The sequence below is a fragment of the Elephas maximus genome, chromosome 10 (genome assembly GCF_024166365.1).
Source record: "Elephas maximus indicus isolate mEleMax1 chromosome 10, mEleMax1 primary haplotype, whole genome shotgun sequence".
In the NCBI taxonomy this organism is placed as follows: Eukaryota; Metazoa; Chordata; class Mammalia; order Proboscidea; family Elephantidae; genus Elephas; species Elephas maximus.
In genome coordinates, this window is record NC_064828.1 from 101,841,005 (window position 1) to 101,858,106 (window position 17,102).

Sequence of the window (17,102 nt, forward strand, 5' to 3'; positions counted from 1 at the left end):
AAGTCAGTGGCACTCTCCACCTCCTCCATTTTGTGGTCCTTCCCCAACAGATGAATTTCTTGGATCATCATTGGGTGGGGATTGGGAGATTGGGCTGTCATCTCTCCAAACCGCCTTTTGGCTCTCACCAATAAACCTCTAGATGTGTTGAAACAGAAGGAAAATTCAGTACCCAATGACCAAGCGAAGCAAAGGACAATGCCCACTGAAGATACTGCTCATTCCATGTCCAAAATCGAAATGTTTATTCCCAGTTTATGGTGGCGGTTGGAAATGTAGAATAAGAGGGGAGGGCCGTACGAATGTGTGTGTCCAATGTGAAGCGGTTTTGCTTTATCCCATGAATTCTACATGCTATTTGACCCAGTCGAAAAATAAGGCAATATTCAAGCAACTTCAAAACAACTGGCTTCTCCCCAGATCTTAGCTTGTGCACGCCAAAGAGGAGTCTGGCCTCTCATTCCCTCCCATCTTCTCCTGTGGAAAGTACTTTATCGTTGGGCAAACACTTTATCCACATATTTGACAGTTCAGTCTCTCCAGAGGGTTCTCCTTTGATTTTATTCATCAGGGTTTGGCCCCATCTGTACTCAAGGAATGGATTATATTAAATATTTTGCCACTCCCAACCCAAGGGCTGTTTCGGAACCCCCTCCCCGTATTACTGTGATTTAACTCCTTTGGGAGCACGTCTAACCAGCACACCCATATATGCACCTGTTCCATTTGGTAGAGTTTGCAGCTAAGTGCTCTGAATTATTTTATTCCTGCTATAAGCAGAGTTCCTGCAAGGGAAGCAAGTAAAGTGCAAAAGAGTGCTTTCATAGGGCATTTTTAACAATATAGAAAGGGTGCCATGTACAACATTCCAGAACCAACCCCCTCCCAAAAAAAAATTGTACATTGTCTGCCAGGGCATCACATTAGGCCATGTTTACACAAAGACCTCATGCTCTCTTGGTGGTCAGAACTCCCCAAACCTTCTCTCCCATCTCTCTATGCTGTGTCCACGAAGCTAGGAACACACACACACACACACACACATACTTACAGGGTGCATAATATGGACACTGTAGCAAAGTTGAAAGCAGACTTTGGTCAGACAGGCTATGAATACCTGCTCTACCACCTTCTTGCTGTGTGCTATGGGCTAAGTCACTTAGCTTCCCTGAGCCTCCATGTCCTCATCTATATAATGGGTTTGCAGATACTTTGCACATAGTCTTGCTGTGAGGTTTCAGTGAGCTAACGTACATAAAGTGCCTAGTACAGTGTCCGGCCCACAGAAGGCACCAGATAAATGATAGTTATCCTTATTTCTTCCTGGAGGAAGCCCCTTGCCAGATTTGGCTGTAGGGCCTAGAATTTTAACACACTACTCTAAAGAAGGTCCCCAGGTAATAGAGGGTGGAAACCTAAGCGAGTAAAATCCATGGGCAGTTTAACCAGGAGGCCTTTAACCTGCTAGAATAATAAGAGGGACAGTCTCGGTTATCTACTGATTCCTCAAATACATCTTGTCAGGCTGGACCCATTCCCATAGAAAGAACCAAAGTCCACGCCAGCAGAAACATTTCCCAGCAATCTGTTTTCATTGCATGAACCCAGGATGCCATCAGTGAGACCCCACTCCATCCCAGTGGAGGAGTTAACCTAAGCCTACCCTGTACCAGAAAGGGCTTCATCAAAGCCAAACAACTTATGTGGCGTATTCCCAAAAACAATGCCAGAACTTCAACTAGAGCCTAAAGGTTTAGGAGTAGGGGTGAGGGGACTATGTGTGCTACAGGCAGGGAAGAGCTGTGCATTCTGGGGAAGTGGGCAGGGAGAGGTCTTCCATGGTACCAGGGATCAAGGATGTGGCGAGCATAGTTTTCTCTAAAAGTCAGAAAGCATTCAATGATTTGCGGAAGTCCCCACTAGTCCTGTGATCTTTCGGTAACTCCGTTCAGCAGATTAGTTATCTGAAATCCCCAAAAGGTGGCACCAAGCCAGAGAGACCATAACCAGCAAATTCCTGGTGTTTTGAGGGCCAATCACTAAAGTGTGTGGCCCAAATAGCCCTGTCTGAGCCAGTACAACATTCAGCCAGTCATGATGAAGCCTGAGGCACTCACAGGATGATGGCCTGGTATACACAGCTCCCTTATTTTGCCCTTTTTGATAAAAATACATTCGAAATCACCCCCTCAAAACCTACAACTAGCCGTTCCCCCACTTTCCTTCACTGGAGATTTGAACCTGATGGAACAATTATAATTATCGCATGCGGGTTGTTTGGCTTGAAACAATCATTCACGGTGGTATCCCAATTTTCATGAATAACAGGTGTGAGATAAACAGGCAAGGAAAAAAAGTGATGCTTTCAAAATAAAGGAACACCCAAATATAAAAGTAAAATAAAATATTTTAAGTACTTCTTTTAAGTATCTTTTTTTTTTTTTTTAAATGGCATTAATGGCACTTAAGCTGCAAGCAATTCAAACATTTCAATCTTATGATACAAGGGTTGGTTTAAGGGATTACGGTTCCTTTTGTTTGGAGCTAGCAAGGTTAGATCTCATAACTATGTCCACCCTAAGACACCCAAAGGGACAGAAAGCCCTGAGATGGTATGATGCCATGGTCCTCCTTGGTATGTCTCAGGAATGAAGGATGTCTACTTTTATAAAAATGTGGGATCAGCTAGACAGAACAGCGAGCTGCTGGCATCATGCAAGGCAATAGTTTTGGTAACTTTTCCCCCTCTTATCAAAGCAAGTTATAACCAAAGTCCCACTATAAAAGTGAATGTGGACATTTCAAAACCAGTTCATCTTCACCATTGGACCCATTGAGGAAAAAGCATGATCTGCCTTTGAACCAGGCAGCGGTTGAGGTTGAGTTTTCACCAATGCTTGCAAGTTCATTTGGACTACCTACCCCTTAGAGAAAGAAAAACTTCAGTAGGCTTCTGTCATTGGTTTAAGTGATATCCACAGTGTGATGTGTTTGTGACTTTTTTTTCTTTTTCATTTGTCATGAGGAAAGCAATTGCACCTTTGAATACATGTGCTCTGATCTGCTTCCAACAAATTCCAGGTGCTCTCAGGTCCCGTGGCCATTCATTGGGAGTTTAGAAAGACTAGGTACAGACGGAATGGTTTGTATCAAAATTCAAGCTCAGGGCACATGTCACAACATCACGTCTAACTCTAATTACATTTACCAGTTCACCCCTTGCAGGTCCCCTTCTCTGTTGTGCACGCATCACTAACAGTAGGTTCAGGACATGAGACACTTAAAAGACACACCTCTTCCCTTCAGAAGGCTGGTCAAAGGAATAGCTGCCCTTTTAGAAATGCCAGGCTGGGGCGGCACTGTACAGCCACACAGCATTGCCACAAAAACTCCCTCACCGTGAATAGTGGTCACCTCCTCGGTGTGCGAACACTCTCTGCATGTCCTGCTGTCGCTCTCAGAATTGAAGTTCTTTGATTCCTTTTGGCAGAGCAAGCTTTCAGTCATTTTATGGCACAGTGAAATATATTCTTCAATGCTATGTAATTTCGGACTAACAAGAAGTCAGTTTAAGGCACCTGTCTCAGTGTGAATATTAAAAACAAAAACAGAAAACACTAACAACACTTATCCCAAGTCCAGCGTCCTCCAGATTTAGTTTCTGTCTTCAAGTAACGAGTTGTTCTCAAGTTCCCTGTCTTTGGTGTCCGTGAGTACCATCCCATTCTCCATCTCGGACTGCTGTTGGATACAGTCAGTCAGCATGGTGGTGCTGGAGTTGTCCGAGTTACACATCTTTTCCATCGCCTCCTCTTTCTTCTCTTCATCCAGGGAGTAGTTCCGGAAGGTCTTGTAGATTTTCTGGACATCCTCGGGTAAAGTCTTTTTGAGGTCCTTGTTTTTCCTCTTGGTGAGTTTGGAGGAGGACCCGAACTTGTTAATGATGTTGTCCTCGGAGGCCCCCTGCCCATGTTTGTTCAGCTGCTCTGACCCCTTAAGGCGCAGGTTGTTGGGCCGGTTGTTGATGCTTTCCTGGGATGAGGCCTTGAAGCGGCCTGTGTCCAGAGCAGCAAAGACAGAGCGCTTCTCGGGGGACAGCATGTCCAGAGAGTGGGCTCTCTGGTCTAGGCCCAGGCGCCGGCGCTCCATGCTGCGGATGGTGGCTGCCCGCTGCAGCTTGTCATGGATCTCTACACTAAGCCGACGCCTTGTCTCTCGGAACTCGGCTGTCACATTGGCCTTCCACTCGGCTGCATGGGCCTTGATTTCACCGACCTGGTCAAGAGATGGAAGAACAACAACACACTGAGAAAGTCCTCTCTGCTTCGCATCTCCCAGCACCTACAGCCCTTTCATGTCCCGCATGGCAAGGTGGGCTCAGGGAAGGGGATGAAACGCTACTTCTAGCTTAGTTTTCCCGCCACCTGAATACACACCTCAAACTGGCTAGTGACTAATGTGGTTCAGAGAGGCACACACATCAGACCACCCCAAAGAGGCCTGAGATCTGGAGATAGGGACTAAGTGAGAAGCAGGCAGCATTCTGAAGGGTGAGGCCTATATTTGCAGTTGGACAAGCCTGGGTTCTGGTTATGTTTCCACCTCTAAATTGTGTGGCTTCATTCCCCTGACATAAACTGGGGTCATCATATCTAGCTTAGAGCTTTTAGTGTTTCACAAGGTAGGGAAATGCACCTAGCTCAGCCCCGGGCCCAAAGCAGGTGCTCAGCAGGTCCTTTGCCCTTCCTTCCGTGTCCCTCTAATACTTCTATCTGGAGAGGGTGACCAACCCATCCGTTTGCCTGGGACTGTCCCCATTTTAAAACTGAAAGGCCTGTGTCCTGGGAACTCCATCAGTCCCAGGCAAATGAGACAGTTGATCACCGTACATCTGGGCCATGCTACGGCCATGTGCTATCAGGTTTGTCTTGGCTTAAGAAAACCCTCTGGGGCACCTGGTAACCAAATTCCCCTGGCCAGGGTGCAGGAAGAGAGCATGATCTGCCAAAGGCCAGAGGACATATTCCCTTAGAGCAAAGCTTTGCATGAGGGTCAGCACCAAATTTCTTGGCTCTTTAATAGCAGGGCAAATAGCACAAGTCCATACTTCCCAGAACAGGCAAGTAACTCAAATCCTTGCATTTAGGAAAGTCAATATTTATGTAGTCCTTTTTTTTTTTTTTTTTTCCATAGTTCATATTTGGCAGGTCAATTAGCTATCTGGGGAATCCAACTGGAAATTGCATTGACAGTGTTTCTGTAAGTCTGGAAAATGAGCACTTGGGCCTGGTAATGATCTGGGAAAAGTCTCCATTATGCAACCCTCTCCCAGGGGTCTTCTACATGGAAAGACAGTATTCTGGGAAGTAAACAGTTGCCCATAAAGAGGCTATCCTTTGCATTTCTTTCCATTTTTTTTTTCTTGCTTCCTTTTTTGCCTTTAGCTCTTTCCTTCTCCTTTCCTTGCCCTCCTTCCTTCTTATTTTTTTTCCTTTCTTCCTAGAAGAACTACATGAGTATTTTTTTTATAATCGAAAAGTCTATCTTGCCTTTTTATGTGTTTCTCCTCTGGCCTTTGTGTAAATTTTCATGTAAATTTCTGTGAGGGAGGGAACACTCCTTGGCCCTGGTCACAGGTTTATATATGTCTCTAGGGATCAGACAAAAAACGAGGAGGGGATATAGGTAAAAACAACTTGAATCCCCATGGCTACCCCATGGCTGGTCACTGTGTGATGACTTCAGTCCCATACTGAATGGAGAAAGATTCATGGTGTTCAGCTGCATTGCCATCCAGGCCCTGAGACCTGAAGGACAGGCCTGATATTTCTGGGCTTTTTCTGGGTTTTCTCAACCTCTTCACATTCTTGCTGCTAAGGGGCTACTGCACGTCTTCCTCAGCCATAATCTCCCTCTGCTGACTATTTCCATTTTTCTTTTTTTTTAAATAAGTTCTTGTTTACTAGGCTTTCCAGGATCTGTAGGGTGGTAACTGAGTTAGCGTATTTCCTCACCTGCCAAAAGAGGATTCAGAAATAACTGCTATTCCATTTAACTTGGCTTGTAGGGAATGATTCAAAACAAGGAAGCCTTGAAGGGTCCTCCATTAAGCAAGAAATGCTCTAGCCCACAGGATAGAGACAGGCAATTCTCGACACATGAGCTCATCTGATCTCAGAAGCACTCACAGTATCTGGAAAGGGTCCTACCTCTTCTTTTGTCTTTTTGGATAGAACCCGTAGCCAATCTCCGATCATACTGAGGACAGCCGCAAAGTAGGCAAGGCCAACAAGGATCCAAAACCACACTAAGGGCTTATACCACTCCCGGTAATTGATGACAGCGTTTCCCCCTGAAAACAACCAAACGTTACTTTAACTGTGATCTAGCATACGGTCTTTGCAGAGCAAACATATTCCAGTCCATGTAGTGGAGATGCCATTCCATCATTACCTAACACTCCCAACGTCTAACACTGTCAGGCCTGCTATGTGCATTACATGGCAGGGATTGGAGGGCAGGGAATAGATGTGTCCCTTTCCTAAGGAAGCTTGATCGTGCTTTGGCTTTCTTTGATTCTCAACCACTACCCTTAATACTCATGACAAAAATGGTCAATGGCTAACTTGATTCACTTATTCTCAACCTGAGTATTGACAATGACTTGAGCTAGAGGGCAACACAATGAGCCCGGCTGTCATTTTTTTGTTGTTGTTACTACGCGCCATTGAGTCGATTCCAACTCTTAGTGACCCTTTACAGCAGAGGAGAACTGCCCCCATACGGTTTCCAAGGCTGCAATCTTTACAGAAAGAGACTGCCACATTTTCTCCCACAGAGCTGCTGTGATTCGAACCACAAACCTTTCAGTTAGCAGCTGAGTGCTTAACCACTGGACCGCTAGGCCTCCTTTTTGTCCTTTAACTTCTCTAAATTTTTTTAATAAAAATTGAATATCATTAAATGATCCCAAATGGTTTGCAATTCTGCAACCATTTCCTTCTTTAAGGACACATGCCTTTACCAAGAGATGAATGGATGTGTGGAAATAACATTAGACATAATGGCATTACCGAGACTTTGATCCAAGAAGTGGTGATTTAATGCTAACTGAGGGATCGTGTTTACATGCTGCTAATACGAAGGGTCAATTAGGCCGATTAATTGGAATCATCATAAGCTAGAGCTGAAATGGAACTTAGAGCCCAGCTAGCCCAATCTCTTTATTTTCTAAATAGGGATTCCAGTAAAAAACCATCATACTGAATTGGCCAATTGCCTGATTGAATTGACTGGCTGTCCCACTGAAGGCATCAGTCACTTATTTCAAATAGCTAGCCTATTCATTTTAACCCTCCTACAGGCACTGCCTAAGGTAGCCATGCAAAATAGATTCTAAGCTCAGCCCACTCTCCTGAAGAAGTGAGAAAGAGAAGGGGCAAAATTGACACAAGCCTTGTTCTCACTCTGTGAGAAGTTGTTGCCTAATGAAGCAGGCAGGTGGCCATTTCCAAGATGACTGATACTAGCAAAGTATCGGTAATTATGGTATTACATGATGAATGATTATTAGACTGTCCCCCTGGGTCATGGTTGTAACCACATCTAGAGCTGAATACAGATTGGGCTTTTAGGGTATCGATAATACCTCCCAAAGGCAGCTGGGCAGGAGCTGTGGCCTGTGGCTCCTCTCAGTGTGTCTGAACCCACTTTGCAATGCAGCCCACAAGGCCTTAACAGCTACTGCCATTTCCTAAAATTATAATTCCAAATATTCTCAAAGGGCTCTGTGGCAAGACCCGTCATTTGCTTTCACTGCCTTTGGTTTTAGCTGCAACTCTCCTCCAAGCTTTCTTAGGATATTATCAGAGTTCCTGTAACACTAAGCAGTTTTTGCACTTCCTCTCCTTTCTGTGTTAGGCCAGAAAGGTCTATAGCTTCCTCCTTTGGGCTATCTGAGGCTAAGTAGTGACCATGGAAGGAACCCTAGTGGCACGGTGGTTAAAGCCCTCAGCTGCTAACCAAAAGGTCTGTGGTTCTAACCCACCAGCCACCCCACAGGAGAAAGATGTGGAATTCTGCTTCCATGAAGATTACAGCCTTGGAAACCCTATGGGGCAGTTCTACTCTGTCCTATAGAGTCACTGTGAGTGGAAATAGATGGCAATGGGTTTGGCTTTTTTTGTTTTTTTTTTTTAAATCACCCAACGAAGCTTGTCACTAAGGGGCGCTAGCGAACAACACAGTAGGCACCCTTTGCGTGTCCCTTTTTCTAGGATTCTGAGCTCAGTGTGAGGTTCCAGGCAGGGTTGCAAAATGCCATGCCGTAAGGTTGATAGGCTGTCGAAACGTGAGTCGGCTATAAAATAAACCAGCACTGACTCCTGCGTGGTTGACGTCGCGATTGTATTTCTAGTAGAGTTGGTACCTTGCCAAATCACAGTGACAATCAACTCTTGTTAGTATACTTTTCAAATGACTGGTCATCATTCCCTATTGCACTGAGAATATTACGAAAAGGGAGTGACAAACCTCCGGTTTTTAAGGCACATGTTCTTCAGATGTGTCAGCCCAGATTCTGGAAACAGGTGCTTAGAAGGGCCTCATCTCACTGCTGTCAGTGCTGTGAATTATAACAGAGCCCGAATCTGTGTAAACCACAGGACAAATGAAATATGGCTCTGTAACCAGCAGTGAAGAAATTAAAATAGTATGATGCCTTGTAACTGCGCCCTTGTTAGGTGAGTGAAGGTAAAATGCTAGTATATGCTCACTGCTCAGTCTGTGGCGCCTAATAATAATAAATAATAAATTAGAATCATAAATAAAATCATAATTTTTTTTTAATCTTGTACACCCAGGGCTCTGGCCTTTGTGCCCTAGAAACAGGTCTGGAATTATTGAACTGAGCAGTCAGAGAGCAGAGTCTAGACACCAATGTCCTAAAACAGAGCATTCTCAAGGTAGCCTAGTGCAAACCCAGACATAACCCAAAGCAAATTGTGCTTTGAGGTACTTAAATATGTTTGTAGAAACAGTTCTAAAATCCAGTTACCATTACATGTGTTTGGCCTTAGATTGGAGCCTCAGCTGAGTTTTCCCACAGACCAGCTATGGATCATGCTAAGGAATGGAGGAACGGACAGGGACATGCCTTCTGAGTCCTGCTGTGTGGTTTCTCTCCAGGCCTGTAATCAGATAGCATTAGGGGAGTTCTCACCAAGGCAGAGGAGCTAGCTGCACACTGATTGAGCACTGTGCATAAGGGAAGATTGGTGGAGTCCCAGTCACCAGTCTTTTCGCAAACAATTTTTAATCACTTTGACTTTCCAGTTCTTAGTCAATAAAAAGGAAGGGAAAAGACCCAATGTTTCTACAAAGTGGACTTCAGCCTTCATTGCCCAGTTGAAATAGCTACAAAACTACCCTGTCAGCTGTCTGTGTTATAGAATTAATATGGAGGCACCCATGTTCCTATTGACAGGTGTTCAGCATCCTTTCCATAATTTCCTGTACAGCAGCTTCCCAAAGACCAGATCCCATTCGCCTTGCTGTACTCCATGGAGGAATTAGGGCATTGCTGGGACCACTATGCCAAAATGAGGAACAGTCTGCCAGGCAGCTGTCTTTAACTGTCCAGGATGCTGCTTAACCAGAAACTGGCAAGGGCATGCACACACACACTCACACACAACACACACACACATACACACACTCAACCCAAACATCTCAAGATTATCACAGTGTTTTTTGATCAAAATGCTCACTTGTCAGAGTAGAAAAGTATTGACTGTCTGACCACCTAGAACAATCCCTCTGGGAAAAGGGAAGGCGGCGTCCTTCTTCTATGCCTGCCTTTTTACCACACTTTGAGAAAGTGATCCACGTAAGAAGCCAAATCTCATTTCCAAACTCCTGTCCTCAGGTGAAATTGATGATGATTTTTTTTTTTCACTTGCTTAAACATAGCTCATTGACATTTATTTTTTTACAAAGAAGGTTTCTATTGCTTCTATACCCATTCCTGAAGAACCCAGTAAAATACTACCTTCCCTCAGCTCCTGAAAGTCACCAAAGTTCTGAGTCTTATGTCTGGGCACGCCCAGGACAACTGTTGTGGGGATAATGGCTCTCACCCCAGCGTCAGGAAGCTTAACCAGCAGGCCACTGCAGGCCAAGCTCTATGCTCACCTTTCCTGAGTTTTCTATCTGCCGATACAGCCTTTATGAACTGACTCAAGGAGCCTTAACACAATTCCGAAGTCCAACATTCAGTGAGACATGTCATCTCACTCATGCATAATTCATATGATGATAAGGGCCACAAGCATCCTAGGAAGGAAGAAGCTTGCATTCCCTTCACAGCAGAAAGCTGCTGCGGTTTACATCGCATAGGATCATGAGTTTTAAATGAGCCTGTGGTTTTTTTTTTTTTTGTGTACAGCAGCAGTGACACCTGAGTCGTTTGCTTCTCCTACAACATTGTTTATTGTGGCTTTGAAAAGCGTGGCTAACAGATCATTTTCCCTGCCCTTTCCCGGCCAACAGATCCTCATCCCAGTGACCAGGATGCCTACAGTGCTCACCTGCCACAAAGTCACCAAAGCCCACCGTGGTCAGAGTAACCACCACAAAGTAAATGGACTCCAAGGCCGTCCATCCCTCGATGTATTTGAAAATGACAGCAGGGATCGTCACAAACACAATGCAGCCAGCCAAGATAAACAGGATGGTGGAGATGACCCGGATCTTGGTCTGACTCACTTGCTTTTTCTAGGAAGAACAAAGAAGAAAGAAAGGCAAATCAGCTCCGTGATCCTGGACTCAGAAGACAGAGGCATAGAAAAATGTATTATGTCAGTGGCTTCAAGCCTTTTTTAGGTCATAGGCTGCTGTCTGAGAATCTAATGAAAGCCGTGGACTCCCTCTTTGAAAAAAGCACATCCAGAAATTTCAGATGGTTGTAACAGAAAAGTTTGAAACTGGAGGCACTCGTTGTCAGACTAAGAATGCTGTGGTCAACATGCATTCTCAGGAGACCAAAGGTCAGGATGCAAATCATTTAGCAAGAATGTGTCAAGATGTAAACAATTTGCCCTGGGGTAGAAGGACAAATGTACAACCAATTATTCTACAGTCATGTATGGCCAAACCAGTTGGCCACCTCTCACCTACCTGGTGACTCACCCCTTCGTAGTCAGGTGGCTGACCTTTGCATTTCAAAGGATTTCAAGCTGAAGCTGATCTTATCTACAATCAATCATTAACTCCCACCTTTCCTTTGTTCTCTTTGTGTAAAGACCCTTCTCTCTGCTTGAACTTTTTACTTTGTACTTTTACTTAGCACTGCCAGCCCTAGAAGCCCTGGTGACACAGTGGTTAAGAGTTCAGCTGCTAACCGAAAGGTCAGCAGTTTGAATCCACCAGCCACTTCTTGGAAACAGTTCTACTCTGTCTTATAGGGTCACTATGAGTTGGAATTGACTTGACAATGGGATGGGGCCCGGATATAGCTGTTTTTATTCTCAATAAAACTCATTTTTTTTTTTGCTCCTAACAGAGTTACTGGTTTAACTCTTCGACATGATCTTAGGAGGTTCTCAGGCACCATGAAGCCTGTTCATAAGCAGCTCAGCTCATGTCTTGAATGTCCCTCATGTGGTTGAATAACTGCAGCCTAAATACCAATTCTAGCTCCCTCACAGGTACAAACTTCATTACTTCCCAAGATGGTTGCTGCCTGTGATAGTTAAGATTGTATGTCAACTTGACTGGACCATGATTCTCAGTGATTTGGCAGTTATGTAATGATGCATCCTCCATGATGTGATCAGCCAATCAGTTGTAAGGGGAGTTTCCTTGGGGGTGTGGCCTGCATCCAATATATGTATGGGCGTTCTGGCAAACCTTGCTGGCTTGCTCTGGATCTTAAATCTGGCTTGTCATCATCTGACCTCTGGTTCTTGGGACTCGAGTCAGCAGCCTGCTGTTTTACCTGCCGATATAGGATTTGTCAGCCCCGTGAGTTAGTAGAAACCTCCAGCCTGATGCCTGACCCATGGATTTGGGACTTGCCAGCTTCTACAACCATGTGAGCCATTTTCTTAAGTCTCTCTCTTTCTCCATATATACATATATACACTTCACTGGTTTTGCTTCTCTAGAGAACCTAGCCTAAGACACTGCCATTTCTCATGTGGTATTATTTACCCTCCATTAGGAAAGCACAGAGCTCTTTTCACAGTGGTCGTGATAGATTTGCACCTACTTCCCATTCTGTCAAAGGAAACCCATTGAGGGTGTGGAATCAAATTTATGTTTAAAAAAAGTATTTTACTTTTATTTCATGAGGCCTTTTATTATCCATGAACTTAAAAACTTCCTGACAAAAAACTGAGCTGCCAGCAGTTTTTTCTCTCTCACCCAAACAGCAGATCATAAAAAACCATTAACTTACGATTAAATGAGAAAGACTAGGACTTCTTTAGTTAAAATTTCTAGAGGTCTCAGGACCCTAGATGGGCGAAGGGCAATCTTCCATAGTTACCTTTTGAATGTTAACTCAGTAACCATTAAATACTTCACCACCATGGAAACTTGTATTCATTAATCCAAAGTTATTGAAGTCGCTGTGAATTCTCCATTCTCTAGAAGCAGTTTATTCTTGCATGAGGAACCGTTTCCCCAATTTGCAAACTGTTTATTAAATTGTAGAGCAATCAAATATTGTGTTATTCTTTCGCATTAATACATGATTATGTCTTCAACAGGGGGAAAAAAATGGCTGACACAAGTTGGACCAAATGCTTGGATGAAAAGAAAGTTTATCTACCCCTTGGCATCATTTGTGACAGACTCTAACAAACACTTGTGTGTTTCTTCACCCTCCTTATAATTTTGTTTTACAAACACATTAGTTTGAGCTGGTGCTGCGGTCACCATATTTGTGAACTCTGTTGCCTTTGAAAGCCAGAGCCCGATCAGGGTGCCAGGCACAAAATGGGCAGCAGGAGCTTCATCTCACATCAGCTTCCAAAGGAGTCAGTAGTTAGGTGATAAAAGGCATCATCTGAGAATGGGAGTTAGGCTGATATTGGGGCAAAGGAACCATGCCAATGGTGTCCAGAGGTGACTGGGAACATTGTTGGGATTCCCCTTGAACGCACTGAAGACAGCACTCGCGTTGCCTCCTAAATGAATAATCCTTTAGGTCTTCTCAAAGCTCCCAGAATGGACACTGGAGGTTGTCATCAGAGGGCTCTAGTATCATAATCCCACCAAAACGATATACTAGCATAAATATATGTTGAACCCCAGAGTGTGTTGGGCTTTCTACACTGCGTAGATTGATTTCCTGCAAAGGTATGACCACATTAGGGGCAATCCAGCATAGGAAATTCTTACCACATGACCTGTTCCTGATTCATTGCATTCTGGTGAATTAGAAGGCAGAGAACCTCAGAACTCAGGGAGACATCTGCATTCATATACTCCGTTTCACAGATGTAAAAACTAAAGCCAAGAGGGGTTAAGGGACTTGCATAAAATGAGGCTGCTAATTAGAGACAAAGCTGAGATTCAAATTCTGATATAATTAACTCAGTTCCGTGCTTAATAATGGAAACAGCTTTTCCAGTTATTCAACAATTCACCGGCTCAAAGTTGCCAAAAAAAAAAAAAACCTCAACAAAAGAAACCAGACTGAATCCCACTGAAGAGCAGGCCATCATTTCTTTGCTGGGAAGAAAGGTTGGGAATAAATAATAACCAAACCAAACCTGTTGCCACTGAGTTGATTCCAACCCATAGAGACCCTAGGAGACAGAGTAGAACTGCCCCATAGAGTCTCCAAAGAGCGACTGGTGAATTTGAACTGCTGACCTTTTGGTTAGCAGCTGTATCGCTAAACCACTGCACCACCAGGGCTCCGGGAATAAATAATAGTCGCTGCAAAATCTGTCCAGGAATTCCAAAGCTTCACTCATACTCTGGGTTCTGTCACCTCAGCCAGGTTTAACAACAAAACCGACCGACCCACTGCCGCCAAATCAATTCCGACTCATAGCCAGGTTTTCCAGGACAGAAACGCTCAAGATAGAATTATTTCTCCTAAAATTGGCCACTTGGCTCAACCATGGAAATGCTAGTCAAGAAAATATCTAGGTCTTAGAGATAAGAAGTTTGGACAATTGTGGCTTTGTTTCCCTTTCTTCTGTTCCCCCTCCTCTTCCCTGGTTTATGGGAAGAAACACTGGTGCTTCTCTTTCACTGGAAAGCTCCAAGGGATGAAGGAGTTGAAAGAAGGTTGGTCTCCTTTATAAACATGGCTTGCTCACCCCACTTCACTGGGGTCATAAGCCCCCATGTTCAACATAAGGGGCCCTGGTGGCATAGTGGTTAAAGCCCTCGGCTGCTAACCGAAAGGTCTGTGGTTCGGATCCACCAGCCACTCCTCAGGCGAAAGATGTGGCAATCTGCTTCCATAAAGATTTGCAGCCTTGGAAGCCCTATGGGGAAGTTCTACTCTGTCCTACAGGGTTGCTAAAAGCCAGAGTCAACTCAACAGCAGTGGGTTTGGTTTTTTTGATTTATGTTCAGTACGGCAAAATGGAGTGGGAAGTTATGTAAATAACTGAGAATAGGTGGAGAATATTTATTTGCACGAATTGAGATCAGCACTATTTGCATCCCAATTCCTGGATCAATATATTCCCTAAACATTCAAAGGAAAAGCTTAAGAAATACAGTCCTTTATAAAAAAAAAAAAAAGGGGGTCACATGCTTTACTCCTAGGAGGGTGGCTGTTGCACAACAGAATGAAATGCAACCAGATCCCACGCCATCCCCATGATCGGTTGCAGATCAAGCCCTTGTGATCTATAGGGTTTTCATTGGCTGATTTTCAGAAGCAGATCACTAGGCCTTTCTTCCTAGTCTGTCTTAGTCTGGAAGCTCTGCTGAAACCGATTCAGCATCATAGCAACATGCAAGCGTCCACTGACAGACAGATGATGGCTGTGCATGAGGTACATTGGCTGGGAATCAAACCTGGGTCTCCCACAACGAAGGCGAGAATTCTACCGCTGAACCGCCACTACTCCCGCCCGAAGAAGATCCTCAGTATATAGAGTGGGAACATGAAAAGATCATTTGATGTGTTCCCTCCCTATGACCTCAGAAAAGCTATCTGGAAAAAATTATAATTTATCAATATTCTCCAAATTGATATGAAAAAAAATTTTTTCCACAAAAGTATCATAAGACATAAATTAGCTGAGAACCATGTTGTTGTTAAGTGCCATCAGGTCAGTTCCGACTCATAGTGACCCTATGTACAGCAGAACAAAACACTGCCTGGTCCTGCACCATCCTCACAATCATTGTTATGCTTGAGCCTACTGTTGCAGCCTCCGTGTCAATTCATCTCATTGAGGGTCTTCTGTTTTTCCCTGAGCCTCTCCTTCACCAGGGATGATGTCCTTCTCCAGTGACTGGTCCCTCCTGATAACATGTCCAAAGTATGTGAAATGAAGTCTCGCCATCCTCACTTCTAAGGCACATTCTGGCTGTGCTTCTTCCAAGACAGATTTGTTCCTTCTTCTGGCAGTCCACGGTATATTCAATATTCTTCGCCAACACCATAATTCAAAGGTGTCAGTTCTTCTTCAGTCTTCTTTATTCAATGTCCAGTTTCCCCACGCTTATGAGGCAACTGAAAACACCATGGCTTGGATAAGGTGCATGTTTTTCCCATTTCATGAATTTCCACATTGGGTATTATAGGAGGACTTTGTGGGTGCATTTGAGCCCCTCTGTGGACCCAGGAACCGATTCATTAGCCTAATTTTGTTTGTAGGCATGTAAGAAAAGTCCAAAGCCCAGAAGGAGATTTTACCATAGATCATTATGTTAATCTAATTGCTGGCAGTGGGAACATCAATTTCCCCCCTCTATAAATCGTCCTCCTCAAAAGCATAATGAAATTAAAGTGAATTAAATGTTTGTGAGACACTTGTTAAGTCATAAATTAGGAAGCAAATGCAATTGCAATCCAAATGAGGTTGAGGTTGGCAAAGGAGAACAGCGAGTCCACAGGAAGCTGGAGACATTCCAGGCTGCAGGAGATGGGCAGAAGGGAAGATGGCACGGAACAGGAGTGGATTTGTTTGGTGGCAGAGAGTGAGGTGAGCAGCGAAGGCAAGACCTTGGCACCTTACTGCCTTATCAGCAAGGTAAATATTTCACCACTGCTCACTGCCCAAGCTACCCCGAGTGTTCCTGGGCTGCTCCTCCCAGATGTCCAAGGGTAATGCTCAGAGGATGCTTGCAGAATTTAAATACTGGGGTCAAAAGGATCCATTAAAGCATTAGCCCCTGTACCTTTAAACATGAACTTGATCAGGGAAATAGTGTTTTTCTTTGCAGATGGTGGAATCCCTGGATGTTGCAAATGGTTAGGCGCCTGGCTACTAATGAAAGATTGGCAGTTCAAATCCACCCACAGGTGCCTCGGGAGAAAGGCCTGGCAATCTACACTGGAAAAATCAGCTATTGAAAACCGTATGGAGTCCAGTTCTACTCTGGAACACACGGGGGTGCCATTACTCTGAATGGACTCAATGGTTACTGGTTTGGCTTGGGGTTTTGTTTGTTTTTGCAGACGTAATCAGTTAAATTAACAAGGCCACACTGGTGTAGGATGGTCTTAATCCCACCTGAGTGGTATTTTATAAGAAGGGAGAACAAACAAGGAAATGGAGTCACACATAGAGGGCGAAGGCACCACTGTGTGAAGATACAACTACAAGCCAAGAAACATCAAGCAATATCTGGGGCTACCAGACATGGAAAGAAACAAGAAAAGGATCTTAAAGCAGACAGAGAGAGAGAGAGCATAGCCCTGCTGATGCCTTAAATTCAGACTTCTAACCTTCAGAACTGTATGAAAATAAATTGTGGTATTTTGTTATGGCAGTCCTAGGCAACTAAGACGGAGGTCTTTTAGGGACTTAAGAAATCAAGTGGTGTGTGTGTGTCGGTGTAGGTGTATGAAAATATGTGTAACCCATACTTCACTATAAAAGAAAGAGGTACAGGTGTTG

At 44.1% G+C, this 17,102-nt stretch overlaps 1 protein-coding gene across 1 annotated transcript in view; it reads right to left on the reverse strand.

Moving 5' to 3' along the window:
- Nucleotides 1-3,355: 3,355 nt before the first annotated feature.
- KCNK10 (potassium two pore domain channel subfamily K member 10) overlaps nt 3,356-17,102 on the reverse strand; it is a 160,433-nt gene continuing 146,686 nt past the window's right edge. Inside the window, exons 5-7 of the mRNA XM_049898380.1 lie at nt 10,587-10,773; nt 6,210-6,352; nt 3,356-4,275 (exon numbers count right to left, since the gene is read on the reverse strand). Coding sequence (XP_049754337.1) covers nt 3,655-4,275; nt 6,210-6,352; nt 10,587-10,773 — 951 coding nt within the window. The 3' untranslated portion in view covers nt 3,356-3,654. The remainder of the gene's footprint in view (nt 4,276-6,209; nt 6,353-10,586; nt 10,774-17,102) is intronic.